Source organism: Heliconius melpomene, chromosome 18, assembly GCF_056956725.1.
Source record: "Heliconius melpomene rosina isolate 202511_hmr_F chromosome 18, ASM5695672v1, whole genome shotgun sequence".
NCBI classification, from domain to species: Eukaryota; Metazoa; Arthropoda; class Insecta; order Lepidoptera; family Nymphalidae; genus Heliconius; species Heliconius melpomene.
In genome coordinates, this window is record NC_140406.1 from 12468022 (window position 1) to 12484912 (window position 16891).

The window sequence follows — 16891 nt, forward strand, 5'->3', positions numbered from 1 at the left end:
TCTTTTTTTTAGAAATTTCTCTATGGCAACCCATTGCTCTTCTGTGCGTCTACTACAGCCTTCTCCCCATCTGGGTTTACATTGTGTACAGAAACAAATATACGAAGACAGTCCTAACGACAGGTTGGACGCCTGTTATTTCTGCATTATTTATTAGCGGGTATGTTTTTATTATTGCTTCTTATTTATTATCATTTTAGCGTTTGATATACAATTAAATGATGAATATCTAAAAACCAAAAGGATTTGTGTCCATGTATTTTTTTTTTATAATTGTACAGTGTTTTTATAAGTCATTAAAAATAGAAAAACAACTTCACAGCTTAAATAATGTAATAGTCATACCTAGTCTAGTCTTATCTTGTAAGAGGTTGACTAGAAATTAAAAAAAACTAATTGCTCAATCATCATGATTGAGCCATTACAGACTGCATATTATCTTCAGAGCAGCCAAGACTTGTTGACAGTATGACAATCTTTAGCTAATTATTATTTCTTTATCTATCCAGTATCGGTGGTATCGTCCTCGACCAAGCTGTCGACAGGTTCCAAGGTTACGAAGTCTTCCAGCCAATCGTCAACGGTATTGGCGGCAATCTTGTCTGCGTACAATCCTCAAGGCTGGCCACCCATCTCCACCAGACGGCCATCCCTGGAATTTTACCCGAAAACACCAGGATTGTTGAATGGCCTTGGAAGACTTGGTTCTATGGAAGTGAGTACTATGTTATTTTTATAATTTTTTTGTGTATTTCCTAGTGTCGCGAAAGTTATCGCCCCCCTTTGTCTTATTACCAGAGCGAAGAAATAAACGTAATTAATGAATTCTCCTGAGCAGTAATCGAACCCACAGCCGGCGGGCTGACAGTCAGCTACTGTGCTATTGCACCACGACAGCTTCAACGTGTACATATTTTTCTTAGCTTCCACACACTCTTACATGATTTCTTAGCTTCATGCTGTACCCCGCTGTAAAGCACAGTTGGTAGAGCCAGGCAACCCCATGTAAAGATCCTTCGTTCCCCACTTTCCGCCAAATTTTCGAGATGTTGCGTGACGAAGATCAACGCCGCGTTTTAGTATGTACATATATGTAAATAATTAATATGTTTTTCTTTACAGCCGCTGCAGCTAAGGTCGCCCGTATGTTGTTGGTGCTAGCGTTCTGCGGTCAAATAGTCTTCATGATTGTAGCTGATTTTGTATATCAAGGCTTCGTTTCACTACAATTTGCTTTCGGTGTTACATATGTTCTATGTTCCGTTATACAGGTTAGTATCATTGTTTAAGTATTTGGCACTTTATTTTTTCTATTATCTATTATATATATTTGTTAATTATTGGTTAGTTTTTGTAAATTGAAAAATAAGTTGTGTACATTGAAAAAGAATTTCAACAGAAGACAGTTTAGTTTATTAATATTAATTAAATAAGTATTATATAAAAAATAATTTAAGCATAATTGAGAAATGTTAGTCGTGAATTTAATGCCATATATAGCATATGAACTAAAAAAAGTCTCGTAAAAATTAATGAAAAGTAAGAAAAATCCTAAAAAATCTAAGACCGTACTGTACAGATTATATACGTTAATGTTCATTTATTTACTTACATTTTTGTTTACAGGTGATGGTCCTGCTATACCTCGCATACATCTTGATTCACTTCATGTGGAAGCTGAAGAAGGATCCTGACAACGCAGCCATTCCCTACTTGACTGCCTTAGGCGATCTTTTAGGCTCCGTCTTCTTAGGTTTAGCATTCGTTATCCTATCGATATTCGGTTTGGAATACGGCAACAACGTTTAACGTACTTAAATATTAGGCTTGAAAACCAAAGCTTGTACATGATATCTATTGATCTAAAGCTATATGCTTTTTGCGTAGATAGTCCGCTTACGCGTTAAGCAAAACAAAGTAAAAAATAATATTTCATTATTGTCATCGTCACGTTGTAAAACAAAATGGTTGTTTGCCAAAATGGCGTTTTGAATGAACGTTAAGTTATTTTTTTCCTTTGAATTAAAACCTTAAGTGTCAAATCAGTATTAGGCACGTTATACTTGTAATCAGTGCCAAGTAATTTTGATGATATTTTTGTATGGCGGGACGGTGTTGCAACGACTGTTTTCTAACTTTTAATAGATATTATGGTATTTAATGGGACTTGGAGCGCACTTGTCTCAACAAGACAGTGACGCCATCTGTGATATAATCCAAATAAATGTGATTAACCGCAACTAACTTAACGCCTTGTCTAACGATATTATTAATTACAATTAACTTTTTAAATGTCCGAAAGATTAACAATCATAGACTTTTACTTTTGACTCGATGAATTAATAATCTTTTATTTTTATTGCCACCACTGAAACAGTGCATTGGTACGAATAAAATTTTATTGTTTTTTTTTATCATGTGACATTTATTTGCTATCAAAGTCAAAAAAATTGACAAAGTGAAGCCTGTTCGTCAAAATCATTGAGTAACTATTATTATTATTAAATAACTACATTTAATTTATTTGATAATAACTGTTACTATATTATAATTAAAATGTGATCTAGCTAGCTCTTTCATCAAATACAAAAGACATCTCCATATATCGATATGTAGGTAGTTTAGTTAGTTATAATATAGCCGTTACCTTAGAACGAGTACAATAAAGCAATTCGTAGAAGTAAGATACGTATAAAATAATTTATTCATAATTAATTAAATTAGACGATTGAATGTGTTTTTTTTGACGATAAAAAGGATTGTCGTTGTTGTGTACAGTTTTAGCGAAACATTTTAAACTACCTCCAAATAGAAACGAAATATTCAAGTAAACAGTGGCGGATACACCAATTACCCGTTTTTTTTTAATTCTCTTAGGTTTTGCACTTATATCTTTTATTAATTGTCGGTTCCAAGATTATTGTTCAATAATTCCCTTGAAATTGCATTTTTTGTTTTTTTTACTCATAAATAACACGGGGAATATGGAAGTTTGCTGGACCGTTGAGTGTACAAATGACAAGCAAGGAAAGTCATTGGCAAAATCTATCGTAGACTTGAATCTGTAAAACATCGGAAACCTTGTTAATTTTTGTGAGGTAGAAAAAATTTTTTACTTAAAAAACCTGCCGCCACTGAAAGCAATTAACATATTTATCGAATTATTAAAATAAATAAAATATTCTATTTTCTGTAAAGAATTAATACGAAAAAGATAGGAGGATAGGAGAATGCCTATCTAATACAAGTAGAAAAAATGGTGACCTAATCTGTTACGGGACCATCTATAACCTACGTCACACGTCAAGTGGGAGAGGCGATAAAGCGTGACATTATGTGAAAAGAAGTGGGGCACAGGTCCTAAATTTCGTGACATCACATTTGAAAATATTATATTAATTTTATTACTTTTATTCGTTTTTTTGTTCAAATGAAAATACTCGTTGTTTATGAAACATTCTAAGTGATACATTGACACATTCCTTCATTTTACAAACTATTACTGTGACGTAAAATGGACACTATAAATTAAGATTAGTATTTCTCAGAAAATTCGCATTCAATTTAACGAACTCGTTCAATTTTATTATATTTATCTATATGTATAACACTCTTTGAAATTGCTGTTTTAATTAAATAATTTCTTGGAGTCAAATTGTTAAATATGTAACGTCACACTAAGTGACGCATCCGTTGAAAGGACGGGAGATTGATCAAATATCATGAAATTCGTGTGACGTAATTAATAGATGTCCCCTAACGTTATAACAACTATAAAAACCTATTAAGCCTTATATTAGTCCAGGGACCGGAAAACAGTTATCCTTTGCACGTTGTCAATTGTTTTTACAATTTTTTAGACATTTTCATTTGGGTGGTTATTATAATACCAAAATAGATGATTTAAAGTGCGCATAGGCTAAGGGTATACCTTTGAATGAATGATGTGATAAATATGAGATTTTATTATGTATATAGTGGATTGTTATGTAGTACGTAGGCCGGATGAACGCCGCCAATATTTTATGCAAATTGTCAACCCGTGTGTTTAATTTTGTTCATGTTTTTTGGAGTATTGTTTAGAGTCTTGGCTTGTGTGTCTTTAAAATGTCCACCAATTATGATAAAATTTTATTTGAGGCCGATTTGTTTTTTTATTTTATTTGAAGCCGTTATGGCGCAGTGGCGCAAGTGGGCAACTGTGAATGCGACAGTTGTGGGTGTATTCCCACTCGGGGGAGCAAATTATTTAATATTTCCACTTCCTCGTACTACTAACGCGACAAAGCGCAGAGCTGAGTTTCGCCGCTCAACACGCAATGCCCCAAGAATTTGGCGGACAGTGGAGAACGGAAGTGTAGATGGAAATCAGAGTGTCTTAACATTAGGTTCCTCCCTCGATTCCTCTGCCTACCCTGCTATGTAAATATATTAAATCTGTTATTTTATTATTTTCTTTTTTTACAATTTCTTACGTTGCCTGCATTTAGCAATGTAACTAAATGGAACCTAAATGTAAATCACTCTGCTCTCCACTTTCTGTGCATTCAGTAACATTCTTTGTTAAACAGCGGAATGTCACTAGGAACTGAACCGATAACCAACAAGCTTAATAAGACAGTCGAACAGTACTATCAATATGCTCCATTAAATATGTATAAAATTAAGTATAATATATTACTGTCGGATTTCGTTAAAATTTACTTAGAAAGCTCAATATTTATTTTATATATGTATGTAATAGCTTAAATTATTTACAATATTTAAATAACGTCGTATTTGTTCATACATTGTAGAAGTCCGACGGTGATATGACCGATATCAGTTATCACTTATCACCTAACCCGATAGTGATATAATGAAATTGTTATAGATAAACAGTATTTCAAATTACAAATAATAATGAATTGTTTGAAGATGTAATTGTATTTTTAATTAGGGAATTTTTATTTTATTAAAAATACTTTGAAATGGCTAACTGTGGTTTTATTGTTTTATACTTAGCTATTTTATATTTTTTAGATTATAGTTTTAAATGATCGATATAGAATTTACTCCTGGTCTTTTTTCAATCTTCTATCTTATCTTATTCTATTAATTGTTGCGTTGGACAGCGTGTGACTGACCTGATCACCACTAGAGGAAAACAATTTATATTCATTTCTCCGCGATGGTAAGAAAAAATAAGGTAGTGTTTTTTGGTACTCAAGATGCAAAAATCAGGCCAAGAGCAAAGAATAGAATTTCATAACAGTAGGTACTCTCTGCTTACCCTACAAGCGGGATAAAACTTAAAGATAAAAAAATATTTTACAGAGAAACCTTACATAACAAACGAACAAATGATATTATTACAACTTTTATGTATCTATATTAAAAGACTAGCGGCCCACTCGCGGCTTCTACCTATACAATAATAAGGCTGTATAATAGGACGTCATTAAAAATCAATAATATAAGAATAATAAGTATATTATTTTTTAATACACGTAAATTTTTACGGTACAAGCAATGGAGCACATCGAATGCTGTTAGACCTGTCATCTACAGCGCTGCTTTTCAGCCTCGTACAAAATATTTAAATGTCGATGAGATAAACACATATATGTACTATATACATATATGTCGGTCTATGAACGGACAATATATTTAATATTATTTAATTGTAATTTTAACTATTTTAATTATAATTTAACTTATTATTACATATTATTATCATTAAATCAAGATTATTTTGTAAATGCTTCACACGATTGCGATACATGAGTTCCATTTAATATAACAAGTTGAGGGGTCTATAAATAAATAAACAAATAAAATATGAAGAACAAAGTAATATACCTAATGGTAGGTTTTCCCTGCATTATGTCTAATTTTCTAAATGTAATAATAACAAGCCAGTAACACGTACAAATAAAAAAGTGAAATAATATTTTGGATACTAAAAGCGAACGAAAGCTATTTTCCGATGTTCGGTTATCAATATGCATTGAATATATAATGAGATTCCGTTGCGGCGGAGCTTATTTTTATAGACTCGTATTTCCACAGCTTATGCCACGTTCATAACGTATTTTAAATATATTCTTATGGAACTTTGCAATGTGATCTTAAAATTACACTTATATTCATTTAATCATAGTAATGAAAGGAAATTTTAAGAAATATGGTTAGTACTTTACTTCTAGGTTAGTACTTCTTAAAAAGAAGAAGAATTTTTCTATAGAGAGAGTGCGTGCTATTGATAACTGACTTCAACGTCCTCAATAACGGACTGTATTGCAGCCAATAGAGACCGCTTCGAATACGTTTTATTTGTTTTTAATGATTTTATACTAATGTATGAAACTAACATATCATAATGACATCCCATTAAGACACTTCCGCAATGTTGGAGATATTGCGCGTTTTGTAGTGGACTTCAACGTGCTTTGCTTCGCTACCAGAGCAAGGTGCAATACAATTCAATTACGCAATTTAATTTAAAAATTAAATATAAAAATAAAATTTAATTTAATTTAAAAATTTAATTCAATTACAATTCAATTACGCAATACAATTTTCGGTTTTAATTAAATTTCATTTAAATGATACAATTTTTTAAATTATACTTGTGAAAAAGAACCAAGCTTTAGAATAATCATATGTTCCTTTGCCTTTGTTTATCATAAAATTTTGTTACAATTCATGTTCAATTAAATTAATCATGTAAGTATTATAAAATAACACCTGCTGGATAGGCAGAAAAATCCTCCAAAATTTGATATTTTGCATCCTTCGGTGCGTAACTAAATGCTGTAAGTTGTTTTACCAGGACAAATTAAAATAATCTATTGTCCCGAGTGGGGATCGAACCCACAACCCAAATTTTAAACAAATATTTTATCTCACAACAATAGTATAAAGGATATTGATATTTGGAAATACTAATAAGTCAAGGGTGCGTCACACGAGAGCTATGTACATAATACGTACGTATGTAACATAATGTGTTTTGTCACCCCCGGGGGAGGTCAAAGTGTTGATGTTTGAGAGTCTGGTAGCCTGCCAAATATAACGTCGTCTAAAACGAAGTCTGGGCCAAAAATGGCATCCAGTTTCTACTTTTTGGACTACATTTCTGTGTATAATAATTTTAATTCGAGGTCGTAGTCGAATATACATTTTTATAAGTATACTATTAAGTAACATTAGGCGGAGACGGCGATGTTGGAACTTTATGCTGACGCCAGATATGTAGGACTAAAGTAGCCATTCCGAATCCTGTAGAGAAATATCAACATATTTTTGGAATTTAAGATTTTTTTTAGCTTTACAGCTTATCCTGCACATTTTAGGGTAGGCATAGGGAACCGAGTGGTAATACACTCGGTTCCCCACTTTCCGCCCAATTTTCGAGACATTGCGTTAGACGCCGCGCTTTGTTAAGTCAGGCTATGCGCCCAATGTTATGCGCCACGATGGACTCTATTATCATATAAAGATTTTTTTAAAATTGAAATACCCTATTTAGGGAACAATCCAACATTCATTAAAATCGGTTTAATATTTTCTGAAATATGGACATCTATGAATTTCTTCGAAGGAGACCTAATTGACAATATTTTGGTATATTTTATTTTGGCTTGTTTAGTAACAATACATACATCGTTTTGATACTTTGCCGGTAGATTTTCTGTTAACTCCATATTCAGTACACCCATCGGTTCATCGATCACTTGATATGTCACTAGGTTTCCGCGACCCCAATTTTACTATTTAAACGAAATGTCAGAAACTTAAATGTAATTTAATATACGAGTAGCTTTAGGAGGATTTTTTAAAAATAGAATAGATTTATTTGTTAAAGCGGTCGTAGGGCAACGGCACAGCGCCTAACTGTAAACATGACGGCTGTAAGTTCGATTCCCACTCGGCAAAAACCTCCTATACGCTTCCCAGAATTAGGAGTATACTGTATACTATATTAAGTAAACGCTCTTTCTAATGAGCTAATAATTTATTGGAATTTAAATTTTCCACCACATCGCATAAACGGATACGCCAGTACTACTATCACAAACACAGAATGGTTAGCTAATTATCTAAGACAAGCGGAGCTACTGCGGGTCATGCTGATCCTCCTGCAAGACATCGAGGTTGCGGGGCCCCTATTTTACCTAATTTTCGAGGTGCCTTGTCTATCAGAGCAAGGAAATGAAAATAATAAAAATATATAACCATTCCCCCGAGTGCGAATCGAACCCACAACCATCGTATTTTTGATCAGACGTTTACTCACTGCGCTACGATAGCTTTAAATTTAGGAATATTCTCGAAAGAAGAACGACAGAATTAATTAATCAGAGCGAGTGCTAGTAACAAGTGACGTCATAAGATTCCAGCACCATAGTCACGTATCCCTGGAGCAATCAAAATTCTGTCAATCCAATCTCAATACAAGAATTTGCAGTAAAACAGTTGCTATATTTATTTATTAAATAACCAATATATTATTTTTCTCCTTGTAAAAATGCGACACACTAATTCTTAATGTGAATCGGAGAAGATAAAAATCTGAAACAGAAAGATTTTATTAGTATTTAAATGTTAACTTAAACTTTCCCTTGAAATGTCTATAAAGTTGGTAATTTTCATACATTTGCAGAAAAAAGCGAGGCAGCGACGGGATGTATATAAGCTCGATTCCCAGTCGGGGAAATGAATTGTTTTCATTTCCTTGCTCTTATAACAAGACAAACCGCGACGTTGAATTCCAATACTCAATTCGCAATCTCTCAAGAATCAAACGAAAGTGGAAAGCGGAATGTCTTAACATTAGATTCCTGCCTACCCTGCTATATGCGGGATAGTGCGTGAAAAAATTTTTACATATAAATCACAAACTAATTGGCAATAATCAACCATTTGCTCCGTCTATTTGTCATTCTAACGACTCAACACATAAAATTCTTTTAAAAATATTGCCTTGTCTCCAGCCGACAACGGATTGAAGTCAGCATGGAGGCGCCAATATATCGTTAAACATGGGGGGTGAGGGTGACCGCCCCGCTTATTCATGCCACGTAAATGTACGCTTGTAGAGCAATGGGAGACTACGCATACCACTCGCAGGCTGGTGACCCAAATCCAATCAGTCTCAAAGGTCCAGTGATTCTTGGATGAGAAGAACTTCAACGTGCAGATCAGGATTGGTAAGTCTGAAGCTGTGGTCACACCTGTTTCGGGAGTCGGGAGCAGTCAGTCGATGGTCGTCCGACGGGCGCGATCGTTACGGGGCAGTACGCGTGCGCGAGGAGCCCGCCCGGCTCGGCAGTCGCACGCCAGCGGGCTCGCCACTCACCCGCCCGGACAGGCCCGACACCGCATATAAAAAGACCAACATCGCGCATGCGAGTATCGATCGCACTCGAAATGGTACCCGTATCTAGGTTAACCGGCTAAAATTAAAGGTGCGTTCCGAATTCAAGGTTGCCATCGCCGCCGGCGCAGCGCTGAAATAGCTATTGTGCACGGGAAAATGGATAAGTCCGGCGCGTAGCGTTCGCGCGTAGAGGCGGAAATCCCTTGCGCTGCCCGTGATGGCGGATACGAATTATGTAAGATTCGTGCGTTATTGTTCCGCTCGGGATTAATTCCGCATTAAGGCCGGCCCGGCTCGTCCGGATCGATAAAACGCGTGTGGTGCTTTGTCGATTTTTGGGGAGTGCCTCCGCTACCGGTCGGTAAGCGTCATCGTTTCGCTTCTAAGATAAACCTATATTTAAATTGAGCTAAATGTACCTCGCCAAATGCCAAGTGGTCGCTCGGTGTGGTCTCTCGCATATTTCAGCCGCTTCCTTCAGACGTTACCCAACAGTTCAATTCACAGTCTTATATTCATTCAGTAGTGTCCTACATTTCGTAAATAACCTCTGAAAGTGACATTTAGCTACCCGTGACTTTGAATCCTCTATTTATAACTATAATTATGAGATTCCTGATAGTTTTAAATTTCAAGCTTACAAATCTAAGTAGACGTAGTGTATGAAATGGATTTAGTAAATCACATTCGCTAAAAAAAAATATTAGTTTGGAAAACTCCTGGCAGATGGCGCTAGGGGTGTATTGGCTATTGACTTTTTTCAAGGCAAACGTAAAAACGTGGACGTACGTACGATTACGTGAAGGTTACTATAGATGTATTATAATTACATATCATTTGTATCATGTTATTTTTAAAATTCCCTTGAAATTGATTCATTTTGGCCCATAGGTTTTTCTTTTTATTCTGTATAGAAATCGTCTAAGAATCAATTTATTATTATTATAACTCAATTTTTTTTTCTATTTTTGTTACTTAAAACAAACACAATAAACACCTCTATAAGAATAAGTTGTTATATATATAAATATTTCCCATTTTCTCTTCAATCATACACTCTGCCTACAACTGCCATTAAATAAATATAATTTAATTAAAATATTCTTGTCATAACTAATGCTCGATAGATTTAATGATTAATAAAATAACTATCTGAAGTGGGGAACGGAGTGTCTTAACACTAGGCTCCCTCTGCCTTCTCTGCTACATGCGGGATAAATGAACCTGCTGAAGCTGGCATTTCATATGAATAAAATTACCTGCCCAGTTTCAGAAGCAAATATACTTTGACATTCCTTTTAAATAAAACTATGCAATTTTTACAATTTCCATTCAATCCATCCATCTATCAACCTTTCAAAGTCCACTGCTCTGTCCCCAAATGCTCGCCACTTCGTCCGGTCCGGCTCCTTTTGAAACCATTGGATTCCCGTTGTCTTCCATGGGCCGTCGCTCCTTCTGGTTGGAGGGCAGGCTGTGCTCTTTTTGCCGAGACTGTAAATATATGCGATTAATTTAGTTTAAGAGTTTCGTTTCTGTGTAGCTCTGACCATAGCTCGCTGGTACAATGGGACGATTAGCGTCGGTAATATGCCAGTGTTTCTGCAAGCATATTAAATATTTCATTTCCTCAAGTGGGAATCGAAGCCACGACCTGTCGCGTTTGGCACACGCTAGTGCCCCTGCGCCACGATTGGACTCAGGACAAGTCTTTTTTTAAACCTCTATAAAAAATAATTAAAAACCGCGTACTTTCTATCACCTACTTAATAGTAATATATATTGTTAGATTTTTTATTAAATAAGAATAAAAGTAGGTACTTGCAATAGGAAATTAAGTAAAAACTTTAATGACTCATACACATCCACGCTTATACAAATACGTTTGCATGTGCAAACGTTTAGCTGAACGCAACTGTGGGTTCTTCAATATGAACATAGCCATACAAATTGAAAAGTATATTATCAACATTATTATTATTATAAAGTGAAAAAACTTTATGGGATGGTCCTCCACTCGGGAAAATAAATTATTTATTATTTTCTATTCAACGGTCTGGTAACAAGACAAAGCGCGACGTTAAGTTTCGCCACTCAACACACAATGTCTCGAAAATTCCCTCTGCTTGCCTTGCTTCATACAGCGTGAAGATAAAAAAATATCCTCTTACGCTTTAGAGTAAAAACATAATTTAGTAAAGAAATGTGTATCGATTCAGCAACTACTCCCGGTCGATCCCGGTACGACCGGTGGCCTCGTGACCCGTAAAACACGTAAATGTCAAAGGTCGTCTGTTATTTAAAATGGTTATTTTTAAAAAAATATAACTCTTCACTACAAAAATAATATGCAGAGATTTATCTTAGTGGAAAAAGTAAATAACAAAAATAATTAATTGCGACTTTTTTGTTGGTTATAGTCTAGTAGACATCTTTATGGTATAGGGAATGGTTATGGGTTAAATGTCATTAATTTGGGGGGATATGATTGACGTAGTGAAGTGACACTACACTCGTAAATTGTGTCACATCACTACGTCAAGCTATGAAGCTTATACCTCTAAAGGTAAGAAAAATTATACTTATACGTGTAATATAACTTATATCATAGTATGGCAAACAAACATATAATTTACTTCCAACATCAAGAATTCTTATTTATTTTGTAGACGTAAATGAAATAAATAATAAATGAAAGTTTAAATTAACAATAATATCATTAATATTGAAAGCTGAAACTTTAACGAATTCTGTTAATTTGTAAAGAAAATATTCCTGAAAAAGAGAAAAATAACTAGAGTTGTGTTTGGAAAAAGCTTTAAATTAAAGCTCAATGTTGACTGTAAGTTCATTTAGAACGGAAGTTACATAATTTGTGAATTTTTAAATTCAATGTAACGTTCTTTTTGATACAACTTCTTACTAATTGGGTTGTTTTATTTTGTTCTTTTCAGTATTTCCTTGTTTTAAAATAACTATCTATACTTAATACTGTAATATTTGATATTTTGTATCAGTTTTTATGTAAGCACGGTATCCGGCTCTGAAAATGATAATGGAAAAATTAAATTTTGTCTAATAATGCATATTTTAAGCAATTTTACTTTCATATAAATTGATTTTAAAAAGCTCTTGAAATATTCAAGCTTATTTATCTGTATTTATGTATCTCAAGAGAGACATTGTTATAATTTACTGTAATCTCGTTGTCTCGTATTTTAATAAGCTTTTGCAAGGCTTTGCCTCCCTGGTTAAATGAAAATAGCTAAAAGTTGTGTAGCATTTTAAGTATCGAATTATATGCACTAATATAACGTAATATAGTCTATAACCTTCCTTTCTCGATAACTGGACTATCCAACTTAAAAAGAACCTTTCATTTCGAGCCAGTGGTCCCTGAGATTAGCGCACTTAACCAAGAAAACTCTATAGTTTTATAATATTAGTATAGATAATAATATTAAAGCTAAATTAATATTACCGCTAAATAATAATTATTACATTAAATAGGGATATAAAATAAATAGTTAATATTTATTTAAATAAAATAATAGTTAAAAATAATTTTATTTTTCTTTAAATAGAACTTTCTATACAAAATAAATAGTTAATATTTATTTAAATAAAATAATAGTTAAAAATAATTTTATTTTTCTTTAAATAGAACTTTCTATACAAAAGCTTTTAATTTTTTCTTAACTTTTCTTCTTATTTTTTATTCGTATTCAAAACATTGACAAGAATTTATAAGGCCTCATAAATTCTTGTGATTTCCATCGCCTCTTGCGGAAATGTTTATATTTATTTTCATTTCCTATATGGAAGATGAAGCGCGACGTTGTGTTCAACTCAATATACCAAATATTTACTAAATTAAATTAAATTAAAAAAATAAATAATACCATAAGAACTAGAAGGAAAATGCGCCTGCAATGATTTACACATTTTCATCTATATTCATCTCTGCGTTATGTACCTAACATTGTCTTTAATGATTCAATTTATTATTCACACAATACAAAGTACATTTGACGGTTTCTAGTTAGAAATAAATAGTAAATAGTTAGACATATTACAAATAGATATTTATCGCCGTTTTGTTGTAAATTTTGAACAATATTAATTCGACTGCATATATATATATGCAGTCGAATTAATAGTTTTTAGCTTCATGCTTTAACCGCAAGGAGGTACGGGCCTAGGGAACCTTGTGTGATCTCTTCTTTCTGGCCAAAATTTGTGATCGTGCTGGTTGATATCTAGTGGCAAAACTAAATGCCGCTCAAAAATATGCGGGATAAAGTGGGAAGCTAAAAAAAATATAATCAATTCAATGATATCAGGCATGAAAAGCACTAGGTAGTGTTTGGCGCTCCTTTTTCTCTGTCTACCTCACTGGATAAAGCGCGAACCTTGAACTCGAAATTACATTTGTTTTTTTAATATTTTCTATACGTACGTGTGAGATTTTTTAACATTAATATGCACTATAGCTATTTCCGTGTTATATGTATATAAAAATAATTTTAAAATATCATTAGAACAAATTGTTTATAATACAAGTATTTATTTAGGTAATACTTAATATCAGAGTAGACAAAGGGAACGTAGTGTTAAGACACTCCGTTCCCCACCTTCCGCTAAATTTTCAAGGTATTGCGTGTTGAGTGGAGGAACTCAACGCCGCGCTTTTACCTTGGTACCAGAGCGAAGAAATGAAAATATTATTAATAATTCATTCCCCCGAGTGGGAATCGAACTCACAACAGTCGCGTTACAGCTACGACGGCCGCTTATCGAATACATCCCTTAATATAATTTAATTTAATATTTGTGTTATTTTCTTCCAGGTAAGTCATGCAGTGTTCCATCTCACACGGCAAATGGTAACTGTTTTTCCAGTTTAGAAAATATTAAGTCAATTTTTTTCGCGTTATAGTGGCCATCATGGCGCAGTGGAACAGTGTCTGATTGTAAACGCGACGATTGTGGGTTCCCCACTCGTGGAAGAATTTTATATAAATTTCTCCGCTCCGATAACATCACTCAACACGTCCATGCTTCTAAAATTGGGCGAAATGTTTGGTACGAAGTGCCTTAACACAAGGCTCTGTCTATCCTGCTATATGTAGAAAAGAGTGTGTATTACTTACTAAAAGTTATCTTTAATCTTTTCTCAACTCCCTGTATAAATGAATTTTACAGGCATCTTGCATATCAAAATCCCTGCTATCTTCTCTCTTCCTAAATAATACAAAGGTGTAACATTCGTTTGATCGACATTTGTAAATAATCGTGCAATACATTCGTCGTAATCTAAATTTACCAGGATATATCAATCATTGGAAAATGTCTTAATTCTTTGTTTGTGATTGTTCTAATTTTCTTAGACGGTGCATTTCCTCTTTTGTATTATTACGCCCGTTTTTCGAGACACTGCGTGTTGAGTGGCGAAACTGTACCGCGCTTTGTATTATTAGAAAAGCGAGGAAATGATAAAATTATTGATTTTCACGAGTGGGAATCGAACCCACAGCCATCACGTTTCCAATGCACAGTTTTCACATTTACTTTGTTTTAAATAAGATAATAAATTTAATTAACTAAAGTTAATTTATAAGATTAATGTTGTCTTTGCTCTAAAGGAACTTAGACTTAAATATTTAATATTAATTTTAGCTTGATACCTCCACGAGGTCTTGACAGACAGACAGGACAAAACGATCCTATAAGGATTCCTTGAATATATATAAAAATAATATTTAATTGATTTTTAAAGCAAATAATACGTATAATGTTGTTAATGCAACGAAAAAAATGCTAGTAAATGCTAGTAATTAAAGACTTTTTTTAAAGATTTTTCTAAAAAAGTATTTTTCTTTCCAATGTGTGAAATTTAACACTTTACAATATGAAAAAAATTACACATATCACCAATAGACACATACTATATAATCTCTAAAACAACTCTACATCGTTTCATATGACAGACATTATTAAATATATATTCTAAATATATTATACATTTAATTTATCATTTAATACATATTCTAAAGTTATTATACTTATAATGTTGTTAATATAACAAAAAAATCCTATCCAAATAGTAGTAAGGGCAATTAAAGCGGGCGAGTGTCGCTAGAGCTATTTCTGCGCGCGCGCTGGACGGGCGCCAGCAGACGGCAATGTAGGGCTGAGGAATGAGACATTTTTTCTGCTTTTCTTTTCAAAAGTAAAACCTAAATTCTTATTCAGATTATCTTTCTGACATAAGAAACTCAGTAATAATAGATTAAAAACTTAATCCAAGATTCGAGAATTAACATTGTTATCAACATCCTAACTATTTACAATTAGTTCTTATAAGTAAGTCCACAATTCAAATAATATAAGATTTTATAAGAAAAATATTTTTAAAAAACACTACAAACTTCTAGATATTACTATTATGGTTCTCAAGTCCTACTTTCTAACTTATGCATGTGCACTTAAAACTTTTAAGCCGTTTTTCAGTTCATTTCCTTATGAAATCTGAAGCTAAAGCAAGAAATTCAAAGACGATTATAAAATTCAAAGTCTATATCTAGAACTCCAGACCCACAAACTTATAGCAGTGAACTTCTTCACATTGTATTGTTACATATCTTATTCAAGTTTTTATATAACTTAAAACATAATTTAAAAATTATAGATAATCTAATAAGACCAATATATTTTTATTTATTGACGTCGCCTTTATAATGGAGAATCATTCTTTTTTTAAATATTTTCCCTCAACAACTAAAATGGGTGTAGAACCCCAATGGAATGCAGCAAAATGCGGAAATTATTATATTGTTATTATACCTAATTATACTTCGTAGTTCGTAGTTTCGGGTTTTTTCCTACATTTGTATTGTAAGATCTCACTTTCTCATATTCTCAAATTTCATAACTATAGGTCCACTGGAAGTAAATTTAGCAAAATGCAACAAAAACCAAGTACAATTGCTCGTATATTTTTTGACTTAAAAACTTGTTTTTTATGCGCTCCGATCCGGTAAACCGAAATATTTCTTATAAACTTCAACTTGAGACCTCAACGCTATCTCAAGATAATTGGTCTTGACTGACAGACAGACCACCAACAAAGTGATCCTATAGGGGTTCCGTTTCTACCTTTTGAGGTACGGAACCCTAGAAAACTAATAAGATAGGAAGCAAAGAAATTTCCTGCTACTTTATAATAAAGGTCAAAAGTCGCTTCACATTTATAGTTACTCAAGTATTGAAATAGAATATTAAAATACAATGCTAAAGCTAAATCCTTATATGGAATTGATTTTTCTTTCAAAACTTATATGAATGAGAATGGAAGTTATAAAAATACTTTTTGTACGCAATTAACGCTTACGCCAAGATATCGGCCATGATAAATATGTTATTTTTTATCTATACATGGAAACGTATAATTAAATTGTCATTCTATAAAGTGTTTTTTAGCTTAACGATGTATCCCGCACATAGCAGGGTAGGCAGAGGGCACAT

The 16891-nt window shown here is 33.2% G+C and overlaps 2 protein-coding genes across 7 annotated transcripts in view; both read left to right on the plus strand.

Annotated features, from left to right (window-relative positions):
• LOC146529618 (solute carrier family 41 member 1-like) overlaps positions 1-4978 on the plus strand; it is a 69364-nt gene extending 64386 nt beyond the window's left edge. For all 4 annotated transcript variants that reach the window (XM_085201474.1, XM_085201473.1, XM_085201476.1 and 1 more), the window contains 4 exons: positions 13-160; positions 510-715; positions 1123-1271; positions 1627-4978. In XM_085201474.1, coding sequence (XP_085057600.1) covers positions 13-160; positions 510-715; positions 1123-1271; positions 1627-1809 — 686 coding nt within the window. In that variant the 3' untranslated portion in view covers positions 1810-4978. The remainder of the gene's footprint in view (positions 1-12; positions 161-509; positions 716-1122; positions 1272-1626) is intronic.
• Positions 4979-9317: 4339 nt separating this feature from the next.
• PMCA (plasma membrane calcium-transporting ATPase 3) overlaps positions 9318-16891 on the plus strand; it is a 121405-nt gene continuing 113831 nt past the window's right edge. The window contains exon 1 of one of the 3 annotated variants that reach the window (XM_085201925.1): positions 9318-9452. The gene's annotated coding sequence lies outside the window, so the exon portion shown is untranslated. Of the gene's footprint in view, positions 9453-9565; positions 9726-16891 lie in introns of those variants that run through there. The other 2 variants (XM_085201922.1, XM_085201923.1) reach the window with 2 other exon arrangements.